This window comes from Eriocheir sinensis, chromosome 5 (assembly GCF_024679095.1).
Source record: "Eriocheir sinensis breed Jianghai 21 chromosome 5, ASM2467909v1, whole genome shotgun sequence".
Classification (NCBI taxonomy): Eukaryota; Metazoa; Arthropoda; class Malacostraca; order Decapoda; family Varunidae; genus Eriocheir; species Eriocheir sinensis.
This window is the reverse complement of record NC_066513.1, coordinates 21,339,666-21,358,614: the sequence shown is the minus strand read 5'-3', so window position 1 is coordinate 21,358,614 and position 18,949 is coordinate 21,339,666. Positions and strand designations below refer to the sequence as shown.

General features: G+C 42.8%; 1 protein-coding gene across 6 annotated transcripts in view; it reads left to right on the top strand.

The window, feature by feature from the left end:
* Positions 1-18,949, top strand: part of LOC126985134 (homeobox protein engrailed-1-B-like) — a 98,945-nt gene that overhangs the window by 74,312 nt on the left and 5,684 nt on the right. For 4 of the 6 annotated variants that reach the window (XM_050839719.1, XM_050839711.1, XM_050839708.1 and 1 more), the window contains exon 2: positions 18,287-18,398. In XM_050839719.1, coding sequence (XP_050695676.1) covers positions 18,287-18,398 — 112 coding nt within the window. Of the gene's footprint in view, positions 1-18,286; positions 18,399-18,596; positions 18,636-18,949 lie in introns of all 6 variants that reach the window. The other 2 variants (XM_050839691.1, XM_050839682.1) reach the window with 1 other exon arrangement.

Sequence of the window (18,949 nt, the reverse complement as noted above, 5' to 3'; positions counted from 1 at the left end):
TACTATTGTTTCTTCTGTTTCTTTCTCTTTCATATCATACTTATTTATTTATATTGATCTAGTATGAAGAAAAAATACATTCAGGAGAGCGAAACCATAATAGCAAGGATGAAAGTAAGAGAGGAAAGAACAAGAGTATAAAAATAGATGAAAAAAAATAAATATATACAATTAAATGAAAGGAAAGAAGGAGAGGAAGATTGAGAAAGGTTAAGTGTGAAAGAGGAGGAGGAGGAGGAGGAGGAGGAGGAGGAGGAGAAGGAGGGGGAGATGGTGGTAGTGAAGGAGGAGGTGGATAAGAGGAAGACGAGGGTTTGAGAAAGCAATTAAGAGGAAGCGGTCTCTCTCTCTCTCTCTCTCTCTCTCTCTCTCTCTCTCTCTCTCTCTCTCTCTCTCTCTCTCTCTCTCTCTCTCTCTCTCTCTCTCTCTCTCTCTCTCTCTCTCTCTCTCTCTAACTCTCTCTCCTCGGCTCGCATCTGAGGGCCAAGTTTCCCGGCGTGGAGTTAATCTCTCGACGTGTGAAATACGGGCCGTTTTGCACCTCATATATTCGGGGTCATAGTATCTCCTCCCTCCTTCTCTCTCACCTTCTCTTCATTACTGCAATTAGCTAGCGGGCGCGACCTCTCTCTCTCTCTCTCTCTCTCTCTCTCTCTCTCTCTCTCTCTCTCTCTCTCTCTCTCTCTCTCTCTCTCTCTCTCTCTCTCTCTCTCTCTCGACATTCGCAGATAGCTTCTCTTAGCTCGAGGAAATTAAGGGCCTGTGTTTAAATGGGCTCTTGTCTTGGGAAGAGATGCAGCCTCGCCGACATTATATCTTACTAGACTTGAGTGTGCCGGCTGGAAATGTTGGAATTGGTGCGGTGGCGGTGGTGGTGGTGGTGGGGGGGGGGGAAAACATTGGTGTTGGGAGTAATAGTAGTAGTTGTGGTAGTAGTAATAGCAGTAGTAGTAGTAGTAGTAGTAGTAGTAGTAGTAGTAGTAGTAGTAGTGGCGACCATTTTATTCCTGAGGGGTAGTAGTAATAACATGGTGAGGGACAAGAGTGATGTATTACCCCCAAAAATGGTATTTCCTTTTTTTTATATCGTTTCCACCTTCACCTCCTCTTCTTCCTCCTCCTCCTCCTCCACCTCCTCCTTCTCCTTCTCCTCCTTTTCCTCCTCCACTCCTTCTCTTCCTACACTGTTATCAGTCATTTCTTCTCTTCTTTATTCTCCTCTCACATACAAGTCCTCTCTTCTCTTTTTCATGCCTATTTTTCCTTTTACACCTTGCTAGTACCTCCTCCTATTAATTTCCTTCATTTCCCTCACAAACTATTCACTATTCATCTCCCTTCTCCTTAACCCCCAACTCCTACTCGTCTTCATACACAAACACAACCACCACCACGTCTTGCTTCATACCACCTACTTTCTCACCTGTCTTCCTCCTCCTGAGCCTCCACTTATACCCCGCTTCCTCCTGCCTCCGCACCGCCCACCGTCCCAAGCGAAGGGCATGAGGCGGGGGGCACGCAGGAGGAGCGGCGGTGGTGAGTAATGGCGAAGCTTTGGCGAGTTTTCCGGCAAATTTACAGTCAGCCTCAGGGGCGTTATGGTTAATCGGCGCGAGTTATTGCAGGTAATGACAAGCCCTCGCTGGTTGTTGGCGAGTTACGGCGAGTGCACGAACGAGGGCGCCGCTGAGACATACGGAGAGAGAGAGAGAGAGAGAGAGAGAGGAGGAGGAGGAGGAGGAGGAGGAGGTAAGGAGGAAGAAAAAGCGGAGAAGCAGCAGCGAGATGAGAAAAAATGCTTCTTTTGATGTTTGTAGTGCATCATCTCGATTGAACTGTTTGACCGTTATTTCCGAAAACTTGGAGTGATCAACGTTACTTAACTTGTTCAAGAGGAGGAGGAGCGAGAGGAGGAGGAACAACAATAGAGCGAGAAGAAGCGGGAGGAGCAAATAGACGAGGAAGCGGCGGCGGTGGAGGATGATTAAGCGTCCAAGTTGAGGTGAAGGAGAGGAAGGAGTTCGAGGCGGTGATGAGTTCGGGGAAAAGATGGAGGACGAGAAGTTTGAAAAAGAGGCTCGTGGATTCGAACATGGAACGAAGGCTTGGAGGACGTAATATTTGTGTGATGAGTTTAGAATGAGCCTTACGAGTCGGACAAAATGATGATGATGATGATGATACTGATGAGAAAGAGGATGAAACGGTAGAGTTTGAGAAAATAATGAGAAAAACATATGAAGGGAAGGTTAAACTAAAAGACGGTAAATTATAAATGTGTATATGAAGATTGAACAATATAAGAAGACTTCAAAAATAGGGAAAAAAAAAGAATAAGGATTTCGAAAGCAGGATGTATCGTTCATCTGCAGATAATATAAAAGAAAAAAACAGTAAAATAAGTATGAAGAAAGCGAAGAAGCAAAAGCGATGAGAAAGAATTAAGCGGAGAGAGAGAGAGAGTTTTTAATATCCTCCAAAACAAGTTCCTTTACCTTTTATTACCTCCTCCTCCTCCTCCTCCTCCTCCCTTTCACCCTCCTCAGGCCATTCATCTCACGCGCACATTTCAATTAAGCCTCAAAAATCATGACTCAACACACGCAGTTTCCATGTCCACTTCTCCGTCAGGCGGGCGTCCATTTTTCACTCGGATTATTGTCAAGTTTCTGGCAAGAGAGGGAGAGAGGGAGGGAGGGAGGGAGAGAGGACGAGGCGACGGGGCGATCGATGTGTTGAGGGGATGAGTTTGTATAGGGAGAATGAGAGGAAGGAAGACGGATGCATTCCCCCTCAAACCCAAATTCCTTTTTCTAATATATATAGGAGGTGAGGGGAGGAAAGAGGGAGCCATTAAGATAGAGGAGAAGGACTATGAGGAGGAGTGAGGAAGAGATTCAATTCCCCACAAACCCAAATTTCTTTTTTTCATATACAGGAAGTGAGAGGAGGAAAGAAAGATGCATTATGGAAGAGGAGGAAGATTATGATAAAGATTAGCGAAGGGATGTAGGAAGAGGAGTACTTGGGGGAAGACTGAAGAAGAAATGAGAGCTAGAAGAAGGGGATGATAAAGTTGGTAAGTACAGGGGAAAGACGAAGTGGTAATACAGAAAAGGAAAGGAGAGACGAGGAAAGAGAAAAAGAAATTTGGGTTTGTGGAGAATTGAATCTCTGAAAAGGAAAGGAAAGAAGAGGAAAGAGAAAATCAGACTCTAAATTTGGTTAAAAGAATATGGTGGGTGACATTATGCACAGGAGAAAGAGGAAGGCCTAGGGAGGAGGAGGCAAAGGGAGAAAGTCTGGGAATGAAGATGAGCCAGGGAAGAGATGATTGAATATGAGGTTTCTGGGATGATTGGTAAAGTATTTGGGTCATGCGGTGCGCCGAATTGATATTAATAGGAAACCAAGACTATCAATATAAATTTCATGTTACAGTTTTATGCTATTAATTGGGGACATCACTTGGGGCGGCGAAACGGTCTACTAAAAGGTTCACGAGTGTCTGGGTACGTGTGTGTGTGTGTGTGTGTGTGTGTGTGTGTGTGTGTGTGTGTGTGTGTGTGTGTGTGTGTGTGTGTGTGTGTGTGTGTGTGTGTGTGTGTGTGTGTGTGTGTGTGTGTGTGTGTGTGTGTGTGTGTGTCCGTCCTCATTTTCTGGGTACAATTATACATCTGTAGTTTCATAATATCACAATAATAACTTTAAATACTACATATGGTTAAAGATAGGATAACCGATTTCGTAACAAACCGATGATTTTGATATATAATTACAGACTTGATTCGTATTATTTGAGTACTATTAACTATTTTTCTGCTACTATTGCTGCTGCTATTACTACTACTACTACTACTACTACTACTACGACGACGACAACGACTACTACCGCTACTCCTGCTGCTGCTGCTACTTTTCCTTCGCCTCCTCATCCCTCCACGCACCTCATTAGACCCTTCCTTCCCTCCCTCCAACCACAACGATTAATCCTGTTTCCTCCTTCATTCCTCTCCCTCCTTTACTCTCATGACACCTGGAGAGAGACATAACCCTCCTCCTCCTATCCCATTCTCTCTCTCCTTCCTTCTTCCAGGTCTCCAGCTCACCTGTTTCAAGAGTTTCCTGACTGCTATGCTCTCACATCCTTTATATCTCGTTACTTTTCCTCTCTCTTCACTAATTCTTCTACCCTATCTTTCCTTCTTTCCACTCCAACTTTTCTCTCTCCGTTTTAGGCTGTCTTCCTTTCTCCATATTCTCCTCCTCCCTTTACTTCGTTCTTCCTCTATTTCTCTCCTCTTTCTTTTTTTCCTTCGTTTGTCTTTTACTCTCCATCTCTCCTCTTTCTCCTTTCCTTCGTTCTTTCTTTACTCTCCCTCTCTCCTTTTCCTCCACGTTTCAACCCTCCATGCTTACCTCCTTCCCTTTAGCCCTACTCCAGACCCTCCCTCACCTTCCCTTAGCCCTCCTCCTCCACCCTCCCCCTCTCTCCCTCCCTCCCTCCCCATCCCCGCCCCGTGCTGTGACCAAACTAGGGTATTAATAATCGCTATGGACCACCACTCTGGCAAGTCGCTACTTAATAACCTAAATTACCGGAGGAACCAGTTTGAGACCGTTTGGTACGCTGCCCACCGCCGACCGTCACTGAGGAGGAGGAGGAGGAGGAGGAGGGAAGAGAAGGGCCACGTGCTTCCTCGTACCTGTGCTGTGTGTGATTGTATTGAGTTGTTTGTTGTGTTAGGTCGTTTGTGTTTTCGTTTTAAAGTCATGTGGCTGTTAATTGTTCCTGTATCTGCCTCCTGTGTGTTTATTTGTCCCTCTGTTGCTGGATAACTCTGTATCTCTCCTCATCTATCACCTTGTTTCTTTCCCTCTGTCTTTTCTCTTCCACCTGTCCATCTGTTTCACTCTCTCTTTGTCTCCTTGTTTGTTTCTGTCTCTTTCTCTGTCTTCTCATTTCCCCCTGTTCTTCTATATGTTTTTGTCTCTCTTACTATTTTGATTTTTCTATTTCCTTGCGTCTCTGTGTCGACGTCCTTTTTGGGGGTCTTTATTCCTTATTCTTCTGTATTTGTGTCTGTTTTCCCCGTTTTTTTTTTGTGTGTGTGTCTTCTCGTTTCCACCTGCTCTTCTGCCTATCTTTGTCTTCCTCTTTCTGTTAATCTCTTCCTTTGCGTTTCTGTTTCCACCTTTTCTTTGGCGCTTTACTCCCTGTTTATCTGTATGTGTCCGTCTTTCCTTTGTTTCTTATTTTTGCCATATCTTCCTGAGGATGAGGTTGGCTAAAAGATAAGTAGGTAAACAAAAAGTCTGCATCGTTATTTCCTGTTCCATTATTTAATTTATCAATTTCCTTAGCAAGTCCTTCGGGTAAAAAGCCCATTAACACTACATGAAAGAAAGTCCCGTTCACCTTTACCAGTACAAGTAAACCTGCACCCGGGAAGGAGTGAAGGGGAGCGGGGGGCGGCCCGCACACACCTGCATACCTGACGAAGGTGTGTCATTAGCGGTGCCTGACCCACATCGCGCTGATCGAGTAGAGACAAAAGGCGGAACGGTTGGTTCCAAGAAAACTCTCAATGTGTAGCGTTAAAATATTGCTCGTCCATTATACTAAGAAAACCAATTTTAACTTTACAAGTATCTTTAAATAAAACTTTTAAGGTATTGTAATTACGTTGAGACAATAGTCGCTGTTATTGTGTACAGGAGATGCTAAGATACTATTAAGGAGAGCTTTCTATTGTTGTACAGGAATCAAACCACGAGCTAAACAAACAAGCACACACACACACGCAGGTGAGTGTCTTGCCATACAGGTAATGAGGTGGCGAGTGAAAGCAGGTGAATCCCATCGTCCGGACGGTCACCTGGGCGAAATGAGAATGATAATGAGTATGTCATGGCTGCCTCCTCCTCCTCCTCCTCCTCCTCCTCTCTTTATTCTATATTTTACAAACACTCACGTTGCAATTCACTTTTATTCATGTATATTCCATTTTTTCTTAATCTTTTCAGTTCTCTCATTTTCTTTATCTTTTTTTTCTTTTCTTTCCTTATTTTATTTTTTATTTGATTCTTCTTCGTCTTTTTTCCCTCTTTCTCTTATTTTCTTCTGCTTTCTTTTTTTTCTTTTTTTCTTTTTGTTCCTCTCTCACTCTTTACCTCTCTCTCTCTCTCTCTCTCTCTCTCTCTCTCTCTCTCTCTCTCTCTCTCTCTCTCAGTGGCGAGGCACGTGGACAACTATGTATGAGAGGAATTGAAAGTGAATGTTGATTGTGTTGTGTTGTGTGTATTGCCTTGTTTTGCGGGTACTTGTTAGGCAATGTGTTGAGGGAGGAGGGGGGGAGGGGACGCAGGGGGAGGGAAAGAAGGGGGTAAGGGGGGAGGGTGAGTGTATCTGTTTTGGGTGTGTGTGTGTGTGTGTGTGTGTGTGTGTGTGTGTGTGTGTGTGTGTGTGTGTGTGTGTGTGTGTGTGTGTGTGTGTGTGTGTGTGTGTGTGTGTGTGTGTGTGTGTGTGTGTGTGTGTGTGTGTGTGTGTGTCGTTGTTGTTGATGATAATGAAGATGATGATGGTGTCTGTTTCCCTCTAATTTTGTCTGTTACTTTGTTTGTCTGTTTGTCTGTCCGGTGATCTTTTTGACTGCCATACCGTTTGTCTGTTTTTTTTTTTTTTCTCTCTCACTCTTTCTCTCTCTCTCTCTCTCTCTCTCTCTCTCTCTCTCTCTCTCTCTCTCTCTCTCTCTCTCTCTCTCTCTCTCTCTCTCTCTCTCTCTCTCTCTCTCTCTCTCTCTCTCTCTCTCTCTCTCTCTCTCTCTCTCTCTCTCTCTCTCTCTCTCTCTCTCTCTCTCTCTCTCTCTCTCTCTCTCTCTCTCTCTCTCTCTCTCTCCCCCCACACATCCGGGACACAATTACCTATAACACCAGGTAGACACACGTAAGCCTACCCACACCGCCACGTAGGCCTAATTCATCACCTCCTGCCCTCCTCACCCCTTCCTCTTCCTCCCTCACCTTTCCTCCCTTCCCTTCCTCCCTTAAAACTGCCTTACTTCTCTCATTCCCTTGTTACCTCTCTACCTTTTTTTTTTTTTCTCTTCCGTTCCCTCCCTCCTTACCTTTACATCTATCTCTATCTCTCTCTTCTTTCTTAACTGGTTCACTATTTCTCTTACTCAAATCTTTCCTTCTCTCTTTTTTTTTACACTTCTTCTGTTTCATTCCACTGATACCTATCCTTCTCTCTTTCTCTTCTTTCCTCTTCCTCTTTTACCTTACATCCATTCCTTTCCTTCCTTAATTGCCTCACTAGTTCCCTCCTTCCCTCTTCCCTTTCCTTCATTTATTTCCCCTTTTCTCCGTTCCCTTCTTTCTTACCAACTCTTTTCTTTCATCTTCTTTCCTCTTCCTACCTCGCCTTTCCTCTTTTCTCACTACATCCCTTTTTCCCTCCTTATTTTCTTTTCCTCTTCCTCCCTTCCCTCCTCTTGCTTCTCTTCTTTCCTCTTCGTTTCTCATCTTTTCAACCTTTCATCCATCCCCCTCCATTGCCATTTCTTCCTCTTCCTCTTCTTTCTTCCAAGTCTCCCTCCCTCTCTCCCTCCCTCTTTATCCCCCTCCTTACATCCTCTCTATTATTCTCCTCGTTCTTTTCCCACATTCGTCACTGTCTTTTTAACTTCATGCTCCGTATCTCTTTCTCTTATTGTTTTCTCATATCCTTTTCTTTATTTTTACTTGTTAATTTGTTTTCCAGCTTTGTTAATGTTCTTTCCCATTTTTACAATTACTACATTTCTTTTCTGATTTGCTTTTCAATCTATTTTTCTTCCTTTATATTCACGCCATTTTTCTAATCTTTATTTTTACCACATTTTTTTTTATTTCTCGTAGTTTTTATTTTATACCCTCTTATTTTCTTATTTTTTTCTTTTATGCTTTTATTTTTCTCTATGCTCCCTCTCCGTCCGCAATTTCCCTCACACCTGTTGTAAAGGTTTCTCTCCTTATCTTACTTTATCAAATATTTATCGCATGACTTTCCTTTCTCTCTCGTTTTCATATTTTCCTTCTATTATCTTGTCAGTTTTCCCTCGCAACGTCTATATCATATTTTTCATTATTCCTTAATTTCTCTTCGCCTTTCCTACCTTCCCCTTCTCATAAATCATCATTCTTGCCATAATTTATGACACTTATTCTTACTCCTCCTCTTCCCTCCCTCTCCCTTCCTCTCACCCTCCCTCTCTCTCTCTCCCTCCCTCTCATACTTGATTCTATTCCTATCCCTTTCATCATCGCCTTCCCTTCTTCAACACCTTCCATTCTTCAACTATTAACTGCCTCCTTCCTTCTTTCCTCTTCTCCCTTTCCTCTTTATTCCCTCCCTGTCGTTCCTTTCCTCCAGTCTCCCTTCTTTACCCCTATCTCTCTTTCTTCCTTCTCTTTTTTCCATCTTTCCCTCTATCTCTCTTAATTTCTGCCTTCCTATCCCTCATTCCTCCATTCATTTTTCTCCCTTCTTCCCTAACCTAACTTTTACCTCCTTCTTTCCCTCATTTCTTCTTTCCTCTCCACTATTCTCCTCCTTACCAATTTTACCTTCATATACTCCTTTAATGATTCCTCCTCTTCCTCTCCTTCTCACTTCTTCACTCTTCCATTCTTCTTTCTCTGTCTTATTCGATTTTCTTCATACTTCTCTTTTATCCTATTCTCTTTCCTTCCTAATTTACTTCTCTCATTATCTCCTCTTTCTTTCGTCCGTATCTCCTTTCATTATCCTATTCTTTCTATCTCTTCACCCTTCTCTTCCTCCGTCCCTTCCTCCTTCACGGCAACCTCGTCACGTCTTTGGTCACAGCACCGTGCAATTCACTTGTTCTACCTCATGACTGTGTTTAGCTATGATGGAGGTGGGTGACGACTCTCTCTCTCTCTCTCTCTCTCTCTCTCTCTCTCTCTCTCTCTCTCTCTCTCTCTCTCTCTCTCTCTCTCTCTCTCTCTCTCTCTCTCTCTCTCTCTCTCTCTCTCTCTCTCTCTCTCTCTCTCTCTCTCTCTCTCTCTCTCTCTCTCTCTCTCTCTCTCTCTCTCTCTCTCTCTTATCTAACCCCTCATGTTTCTTCCTTATTATTTTCTTTCATTTCCCCTTTCTTCCCCTCGTCCCATTTCCCCTCACCTATTTCCTCCCTCCTCCTCCTCCTCCTCCTTCTCCTCCTCCTCCCTGACACATCACCCTCCCCCCTATCTACTCCTCCATCCATCACTTCTTCCCATACTTCTCCCCTTCTCCTCCTCCTCCTCCTCCTCTTCTTCTTCCCCTACCCCATAAAAGTGTTTCGGGTATTTATGGGGTGAGTTTTGTTTTGATTTATGGCACAAGGGCATATTATGATCTAACGTGGACTGATGTGTGTGTGTGTGTGTGTGTGTGTGTGTGTGTGTGTGTGTTCGGGGAGGCAATAATAGGCGGGGTAATAATAATAATAATGAGGCACAAATAGCCGTGTATTAATATCTGCCTTCCTTGTCTGTCTTGGCGTCTGACAGTGGCCGCGGCGGGTGATCGCTCTCGATATATTTTCCTTCACATAATCTATTCTTGCGAGTTCCTGTTTTCGTTTAGTTTTTGGCATGATGGAAATTTATTGTGTACGCGAATTATAATGACAGGGAGGACTTATATTTTGTTCTGTCTTTTTTTCTTACCTGCATATCCGTGTTCCTTATGCTACGAAGTTTAAAATATACAAATAACTACCAGATGAGGAATTTCAGTAAAGTAGAGTTTATTTTGTGATCTAGTTTTCATTTTCTTTCTTTTGGCGATGAGAAAAGTTTGACAGGAGAAAAATATGAAAGTTAAAAAAATACATATGACACGAAGAATCTTTTTTTTCATAGATTAAAATAAGCTTACAGTGAATATTGACATTTTCCCCATAAATCTTGATCTGCACTGAACGAGGCTTTCAGAAGGAGAATAAAAAGGAATAAGAGGAATGAAAATAGGAAGATCAAAGCTAAATCTAACCTATTACGTAAGTGGGTTTGGCCTCTTCCCTTCGCTAAGTGGTAAGTGGGTGGGTCGAAACGTGTGTGCGCCAAGTGTCTACGCACACACACACACACACACACACACACACACACACGCACACACACACACATCGAATCACACCAATTAATATTCTCTAAACCTGCCCGAGTGTGTGTGTGTGTGTGTGTGTGTGTGTGTGTGTGTGTGTGTGTGTGTGTGTGTGTGTGTGTGTGTGTGTGTGTGTGTGTGTGTGTGTGTGTGTGTGTGTGTGTGTGTGTGTGTGTGTGTGTGTGTGTGTGTGTGTGTGCCCCGATATTCCCACGTTAATCGTCCCATAAACCTTGACGTACACCTGTGATTACCTGTGTGCCTATCCGCCTACCTAATAATTTACCTGTCTGTCTATCTATCTATCTACCAATCTATATATCTATATCTGTCTCACTGTTTAACTATCTGTCTATCTCTTTGTCAGTCTATATCTTTTTTTATCAGTATCTGTTAATCTATGTATATCTTTATCTATTCATCTACCTATTAATTAGTATATGTCTCTAGCTAACTATTCATTCATTTATTTATCCATCTATCTGTTTATCTATCTATCTATTTATCTACATATCTTTCTGCTTATCTGTTTTATCTATGAACCTGTCAATCTATCCCTTCTTCTTTCATCTATATTTTTATTTATTTTCCTGTCTATCTACCAATCCGTCAATCTATCCCTTTCTATCCCATATCTCTATTCCTATCCCAATCTCTCTATCAATACGTCAATCTGTCTCTTTACCTTCCATCTATATCTCTATTTCCCTACCTATCACTCCAATCAATCTATCCCTTCTCCTTCCATCCCTATCTCTGTTTATTTCCTATATATCCATCACTCTATCAATGTGTGCTTTCTCCTTTCATCTACGTCTCTCTTCACTTCCCTATCTATCAATCAATCCGTCAATCTATACCTTCTCCTTTCATCTATATCTTTAATTCCATATCTATCTTTCCAGCATTACATTCATCTACCTCTCCACCCAAAGGAGCCTCCCATAAGTACAATCATAATAAAAACACTATATTCCATTGCATCATCAACTGACATTTGTGCGGCATAAAAAGCAGCTCACATATGGCTTGAAAAAATACAGATGATAAACGGATACGGTATTGGTAGCGTACAAACTTAATTAGACCTCGATTAAATATTGGGAGGAGCCGATCTTATTTAAGGGATTGAAATTACTGTATGTTTTGTAATTATAGAGAAATGATACAATTAGTTCGTGATTAAACCTTTCGTTATTGGTATATACTTAAAGACTTTTTTTTCTCTCCCTCTTCCTCACCTCAGTTTATCTCCTCTCCTTATCAATTCACCTCTTCCTCCTGCCACACCTTCTACACATCATCTCTGCACATATTTTTCCCTTTTTTTTCTTTCTCCTCCCATAGCTAGTCCTCAACACCACCCCCTCACCTTATGGCTCCTCTTTTCACCTTTCCTCCTTCTCGCCCTCACCTTTCCTTCCCATCCTCACCCTTGTCTTGCTTCTTACCTTCTCCTTTCCTTCCTTAATAATCCTCGTTTTACCTGCCCTCTGACCAACACTTCACGCCACCAACTCACCTTCTGTCTCACCTTTCTCTTCACCCCTCCTTCTTCCCCTCCTCACGTACTACCTCATCACGTTCTTCTTCATTTCTCTTCTCCTCTCAATCCCAGGCTAGATCCTTAACACACTACCTAATCATCTTCCTTACCTCCCTTCCCTGCTCTTCACTACACCTAATCATCTCCCAACACACACCTTTCTTTCCTTTCTTAGTTCTTTCTTCTCTCTCTTTTCTCTGTCCTAAACAAGATTCCTTAACAAACCACATAATCATCTTCCTACTCACCTCCCTTCCCTTTTCTCCCTCACCCCTAACCAGCTCCCTACCCACACCTTCCTTCCTTCCTTCCTCAGTTCTTCCACAACTCTTCCACCCCTTCCCCTTCCTCCTCTCTTCGCTAAGCACCTTCGCCCACAAGACTGACAAGAGGTGATTGGAGGAGCATTCAACCCTTTGATTATTTGGCAGGGCGAAATAAAAATGAGGTGCAAAGCAAACACAAACACAAACACACACACACACACACACACACACACACACACACACACACACAGAAAGGGGCATCATTTTCACTCACTCTCGCCCTCACTTCCCCTGTCAATCAAAGCTGTCATGTTCTAGAGCATAATGAGGGTTGTCTCCTTTCCACTCTCACTCTCCTGCCTTCATACCTCTCTCCCTCCCTCCCTCCCTCCCTCTCTCCCTCCCTGCCGCCTCTCTGCCATGAAAACAAGGGTGCTTCTCTGGCAGGTGCGTGATGTAAGGGTGAGAATAGTGTGCCAAAAGGTGGGATTGTTGACCTTATCTTCGGCCCTCTTTGTCACCTTGCTTTTGTTTTGAAATATTAGCTTTGTGTGTGTGTGTGTGTGTGTGTGTGTGTGTGTGTGTGTGTGTGTGTGTGTGTGTGTGTGTGTCTCTCTCTCTCTCTCTCTCTCTCTCTCTCTCTCTCTCTCTCTCTCTCTCTCTCTCTCTCTCTCTCTCTCTCTCTCTCTCTCTCTCTCTCTCTCTCTCTCTCTCTCTCTCTCTCTCTCTCTCTCTCTCTCTCTCTGTCTCTCTCTCTATTTCTCTCTCTCTCTCTCTCTCTCTCTCTCTCTCTCTCTCTCTCTCTCTCTCTCTCTCTCTCTCTCTCTCTCTCTCACTTCAACTCGTCAACTCTCCTCTCCACCCCCTCCTACTCCTCCCTCTCCCTTTCAACCCCTCCTTACCCACCCTCTTTCTCCTCTCCTATCACCTCCTTCCCTCCTCTCACCCTCCCTCCCTCTCTCTCCTCCTCACCTCTCCCTCTTCTTCCTTCTTTCCCCTCCTCTAACCCTCCCTTTCTCCTTCCTCTTCTTTTCTCACCCTTCCTCTCTCCCTTCACTCCTTATCTCACCCTCCCATTTTCTTCTCTCCTCTCTCCCTTCCTCCTCCTCCCCCCTCCAGCACAAAACAATTCTGGCGTCATTAAGCCATTCAGTTCTGACTTCCGGAATTAGGGTGATGATGGTAACTTCTTTTCTATTACGGAACAAACAATGCTACTATGGATGTGTGTTGAGGCGTGTGTACGTGTGTGTGTGTGTGTGTGTGTGTGTGTGTGTGTGTGTGTGTGTGTTCTTCAATTTTCGTATAGTTTATTGCTCTCTGTATCACGACTACTTCAACATCCTTCACCACCACCACCACCACCACCAGCACCACCTCTACCACCACCACCACCCACCACCAATTTCAGCAATACCAAGGAAGAATACAGATAATAACAGGAGAGAGAGAGAGAGAGAGAGAGAGAGAGAGAGAGAGAGAGAGAGAGAGAGAGAGAGAGAGAGAGAGAGAGAGAGAGAGAGAGAGAATAACCTTATCAACGTAGACGGAAACATAAATCCACAGAATACACGTTGCTACACACGTAAAAAACACTCCTGGTGGCCGCTCCGTGTGTGTGTATGTGTGTGTGTGTGTGTGTGTGTGTGTGATTAATATATACACTGGAGTCATACACGTGTACACACAAAAATTAGCATACATAACATATCATTCAGTATCTCTATTTAACTGAGGATGTGAGAAGTATATTTTCCCTGCACTTAACAAATATAAAGAGCAAGTTGCAATGTGGTAGTTAAGCTCATAGCAAAACACACACACACACACACACACACACACACACACACACACACAATCCCCCCCCCCACACACACACACACACACACACACATTCACACTCATCACATACATCACACACGCTTCCCGTCTCCTTCCCTTCCCTCAGTATCAATCACAAACAATCAAACGTTCTAACTCTCGTCTTATCGGCTCATCTCGGCGATCTCCATCACGCCGAAAAAAAACACCCACGAAGAGGAGCAAAGTAATTGTTTTTTTTACCGGATGTGTAAAGATGAGTACCTGCTGCCCTGAGATTATGTGTGTGTGTGTGTGTGTGTGTGTGTGAGAGAGAGAGAGAGAGAGAGAGAGAGAGAGAGACTAAAGGAAAGCAGAGAAAAGGAATAAAGGAAGAGAAAAAAGTAGGAGTAAGATAATGGGGAGAACCGACGAAGATCAGAGGAAACGAAAACAGTAAGAAAATAGGGCAAGAAAATAGATAGTTGACAGAGAATAAAGCGGATGGGAATTGAAAACAAAACAAAAAATGACAGGAGGACTAAAAAATGAACCAAAGATAATTTAGTAAGATAATTTAATAAACACACTCACAAAAAAAGAGAGAACCACAAGCTGCAGAGAGAAAGAGAAGGAGAAAACTGAAAACAGGGAAAGAACAGAGATCCAAAGACGGACAGATGAAGAAAAAAAAAACAAAAAACAAGGCCACAATAGAAAATTAATAAAAAAAAACGGAGGAAAACAAAATATCTAACCATCTCAGTACAGCCAGCGCTCACCTGTCTGTATACTGGGTTACCTGAGCGATCACCTGACAGCTAATCCAGGTGTGTCTGTCAGCCGGGAACAGGAAGGCCTGACCACAGGCTTTGTACTGAAATTATTTGCCTCTCATCTTCTCAAACGACCTCGCACGCTACTTACACCCCTATACATCTTAATCAACACTATTACCGCCTTGATGGCCCGGCTAGCGATTGCCTGGAATAACAAGGAGTTTATGAGTGTTCGAAGGTTCTTTCTTCCGCCTTCTGCCCTTCTTCTCTTGTCCTGTCTTACTTGTCTTCCCCTGTATTTTGCTTAAGTTATGTTGGTTAAGTTATGTTATGTTTCCGCTATCCCTTCCTCTCTTCTCTATTCCTCCTTCCTTTATTTTCTTCTCCTCTGTTTTTCTCCCTTCACCTTTCTTTATATCTTCTTTCGTATCTTTTGTTATTGCTGAAGTTTTTATGATACCTACATTTTCCTCCCTTTTTCTTTTGCTTTCTCCTTTCATTCATTTCTTTGCGTCTTTTTTCTTCCCTCTACCTGTTCATCTCCATCTTCTTTCGTATCTTTTGTTATAGCTGAAGTCTTTATAATAGGTACATATGCCTATTTTTTCCACTTTTCTTATATACCTTCAATCTCAATGAATATGAAAAATTAACAAACAAAATCAGTATATAAATAAACCTTCTGCCTCCCTTCTTATTTTCCTTTTATATCTTCTGTTCTAGCATAAGGTCTCATGCTTTATTCAATTATTCGTTACAGTTTTGACACCTAAGTCTTCCTCAGTCATGTGGAAAGAACTGTGGGCCACTGATGCCTCTCTCTTGTTTGATATTCTGAGATGGGAGAATCTAATCTGATCTGATGCGGAATCGTGACAAATAAAATTTCTTTCGTTTATATTTTTGTTACAGTATCTTAGCACCTCATGTTTGGAGTGTGTGTTTTACTTATCCTTCGTGCTACACTTTGCTGACAAAATTTACGGTCGGGACTAAAATGAAAAAAACACACCTTATGCAACCATGATGTTACTTTAATAGGTTACGCTGCGGTCGAACTAGGAAAAAAAATACGAATAAACTCCTTGAACGAAACCTTCTAAATTTACGCTTGAGAGATAACAGCAAAAGAGATCCCTTAATAAGACCTTGATGTTATTTTGATATTTTACGCTGCGGTTGAAGTGCGAAAAAACACCACCAGATCCATGAACAATTCCCTGAACTACCAAAGGCCTCGTTGTATTTCTGTTCAGCTTAACCCAAATTGAGACGTATACAATTGGCAAACCACAACACACACACACACACACCTATACACACACACACCACAGCATACACGCACGTCTCGCCATCACTCTTCTGTACAACTTTACCTTTCCAGAACACGAGTTGGAGGTAAATACGAATAAAAGAGCGGAAGAACAACTTTCCTTCTCTTTATATACTTTGCTTTTCCTTAGCGATAATCGAATGGTGAAAATGAAAGAAAGAAGAAAAAAATATGTGGTGGCTCGTTGACTAGTTTTGATGACTTCTACATTCATTTCCTTTATTCCTAATACAAGAGGTAAAAATCATGAAAAAGGCAGATAGGAATAACCTTTTCCTTTGTTATTATCATCATTTCTCTTATTATCTTTGTCTTTTTTTCTCTTTCTTTTCCTTTTCTTTTTGGTGACTCGTTTTTTACTTGTTTATAATCTCTTCTCCTTCCCTCCTTCATCATCAACATAAATTACAAGTCAAAAGAACCGTGAAAATAAAGTCGCTCGTGTGCATAAAATCAATTACAAATGCTGGAAACGACCGGCCAAAAAAGAAAAAAAAAGCATAAACCAACAACAACAACAACAACAAAAACAACAGGGCGGCCTCTCCTCGTTTACGTTACCTCGCCATGATGTATGTTCGACTGACGCCGGACATGAAAACACACGTGAATTTCCTCCCGCGAGCACGACGACCGTCCCGCCGCTGATTTATGGACGCGGCGCCAGGTAATGCTTCGCCCCGCCCGCCTGCAGTACGGGGCGTGTATAGAGACGTCTGCTTTGACCTTGACAATGAGCAGAAGTCGCGCGTCTGCTCCCCGTGTGGCGTTAATAATGTGTGTTGGTGTGGGAGGGCGGGGGAAGTGTGCGTGTGTGAATCTGTGTTGTGTGTGTGTGTGTGTGTGTGTGTTGTGGAATGGGGTGGGGTGGGGGAAGGGATGGGGAGGAGGTGGTTTAGAGGCGGTTGACTCTATTTTCCTCTTCCTTCCTTCCTATTCTTCCTTCTCCCCCTTTTCCTCTATCGGCTCCTCCTCATCCTTTAGCTTTTATTTTCTTCCAATTTTACCTCGTTCTCTTAGGCTTCTCATTCTTCTTACTAATCTTCCTTCTTCCTATTTTTTCCTTATTTATTTTCTTCTTCTGCTTCCTGCTTTCTTATGATATTTTTTTCTCCCTCCCATTCATCTCATTCTCCTCCTCCTCCTCCTCTTCCTCCTGTCTTCCATTCCTGTCACTCTTCCTCCTCCTCCCTGCCATCCTCGTCCCTCATCTCCTCCTCCTCCTCCCCTTTCTCATGCATTCCTGTGTGTCGTTAAAGGATTCCCCTTATCACTTATATCACTGGTGTTGAGGGGGCTGGTCTGTTTTGCCACTTTGCGATGTTTTGTGCCGGGTGAGTGTGTGTGCGAGGCGCTGTTAATGTGTCCCGAGGCGGTGTGAGGCTCTCCATGTGTCCTGTGTTGCGTGAAGGTTTTTATCACTCGTGTGTGCTCATGAAAACTGGTCTGTGTCGCCTGGCTGAGTCTTAAGCAGATATTCAGACCGTTCTCTGTGATTAATTTTGTAAAACCTGATCTGCGTGCACACAGTAGATATACATTCTTATTACATTTATCTATTTTATTTATTTGTTTTTTCTTAGGTTGTGTGTCTTTGAATGCCACTTGAAGACGCATTATAGGCTGTATGGTATAAGGGAAAGAGACTGTTCTTCCGTATGCAAAAAAAAAGCGATATTTTCTTTATCTGATTATATGTATTCTATTTATTTTTTGTAACTTCGAAAGCCACCACAGTAAGGATCAAGGAACGTTATGCTCACTGCGTAATACTTATTAATGACTCGCTGTCGTGATGGGATGAAAAAATGTGTACAATTATTACCGCTGGGTATGATTCACCTCGTGTTGATTGCCCGGGTGTGTGTGTGTGTGTGTGTGTGTGTGTGTGTGTGTGTGTGTGCGTGTGTGTGTGTCATTATCCTCTCGTTTGCCACAGATGTACAAAGATATTAATGATTTATAATATTGACAGAGCAAAAAATAATCAACCATTCGATATTACTTTTAAAATTGATTCTTAATAAACATACCTTAGTCACACACACACACACACACACACACACACACACACACACACACACACACACACACACACACACGCCATGACACGCTAAACACCTGTGCCGTAATTAGTATGCCTCCCGTCTCACCTGACCCTCTATTACCATTCATGTAGAGGTGACTATATCAAGAAGTAATTATCCTGTCTTACCTTAATGGACTCTTTCTCAACCCACTAACCGGGCCTCACGCAGCTCAGGTATGGAGCAATTATCATTCGACAGCTGATTTTGCTCGATTAAACTTCCCCTTCCATTTTTTTACTCATATAATTTTTCGACACCTGTCCTTCCGTCTGACTCAATTTCTACATATCCACTAACACCTCCCCGTCTTCCCCGCCAGGCCCCAGGACGCGGAGGATCAAGAAGCGGGACAAGAAGGACGAGAAGCGGCCCCGGACAGCCTTCACCTCGGAGCAGTTGGCGAGACTCAAGAAGGAGTTCCAGGAAAACAGGTCAGCCCAGGTTACAGTATCCCCGGGTCAGATCAGTAGGGCATTCAAGAGGAGCTAGGGCGGGGGTTTTAGGGCTATACGTGTTTCATTCGTGTCAGTTCAAAGGCACATGGCGCTGTGAAATAAGAGAAGATGAAATGACCTTAATGCTAGAATTTTGAAGATGAAGTAACCTGAAACCTTACAATTTTCTTATAGCTGTGTGTCAACATTAGGTCAAGAAGCCACAAGCAACAAGTACGAAGCACCTAGTAGAATAAGCTAAGAGTCAAACTAAACATTGGCCTCATTTTCAAAACTCAATGGCTGAAAGTTACATCAGTTTTGATCCTTAAAACCAAGCAACGAGTACAAATAATGATTATATAACAATTACGTACCATAAAGTAGAATGGGCTAAGACTTGAAAATAAACTTTGACATCATTTTCAATACTATGGGTGGGTGGTAAGTCAGCTTAAATTCTTAAAACCAAGGAACAAGTAGGAAAAAAAAACAGGTATACAACAAGCACGTGGCACCAAGTAAACTGAGCTAAGACTTAACTAAAC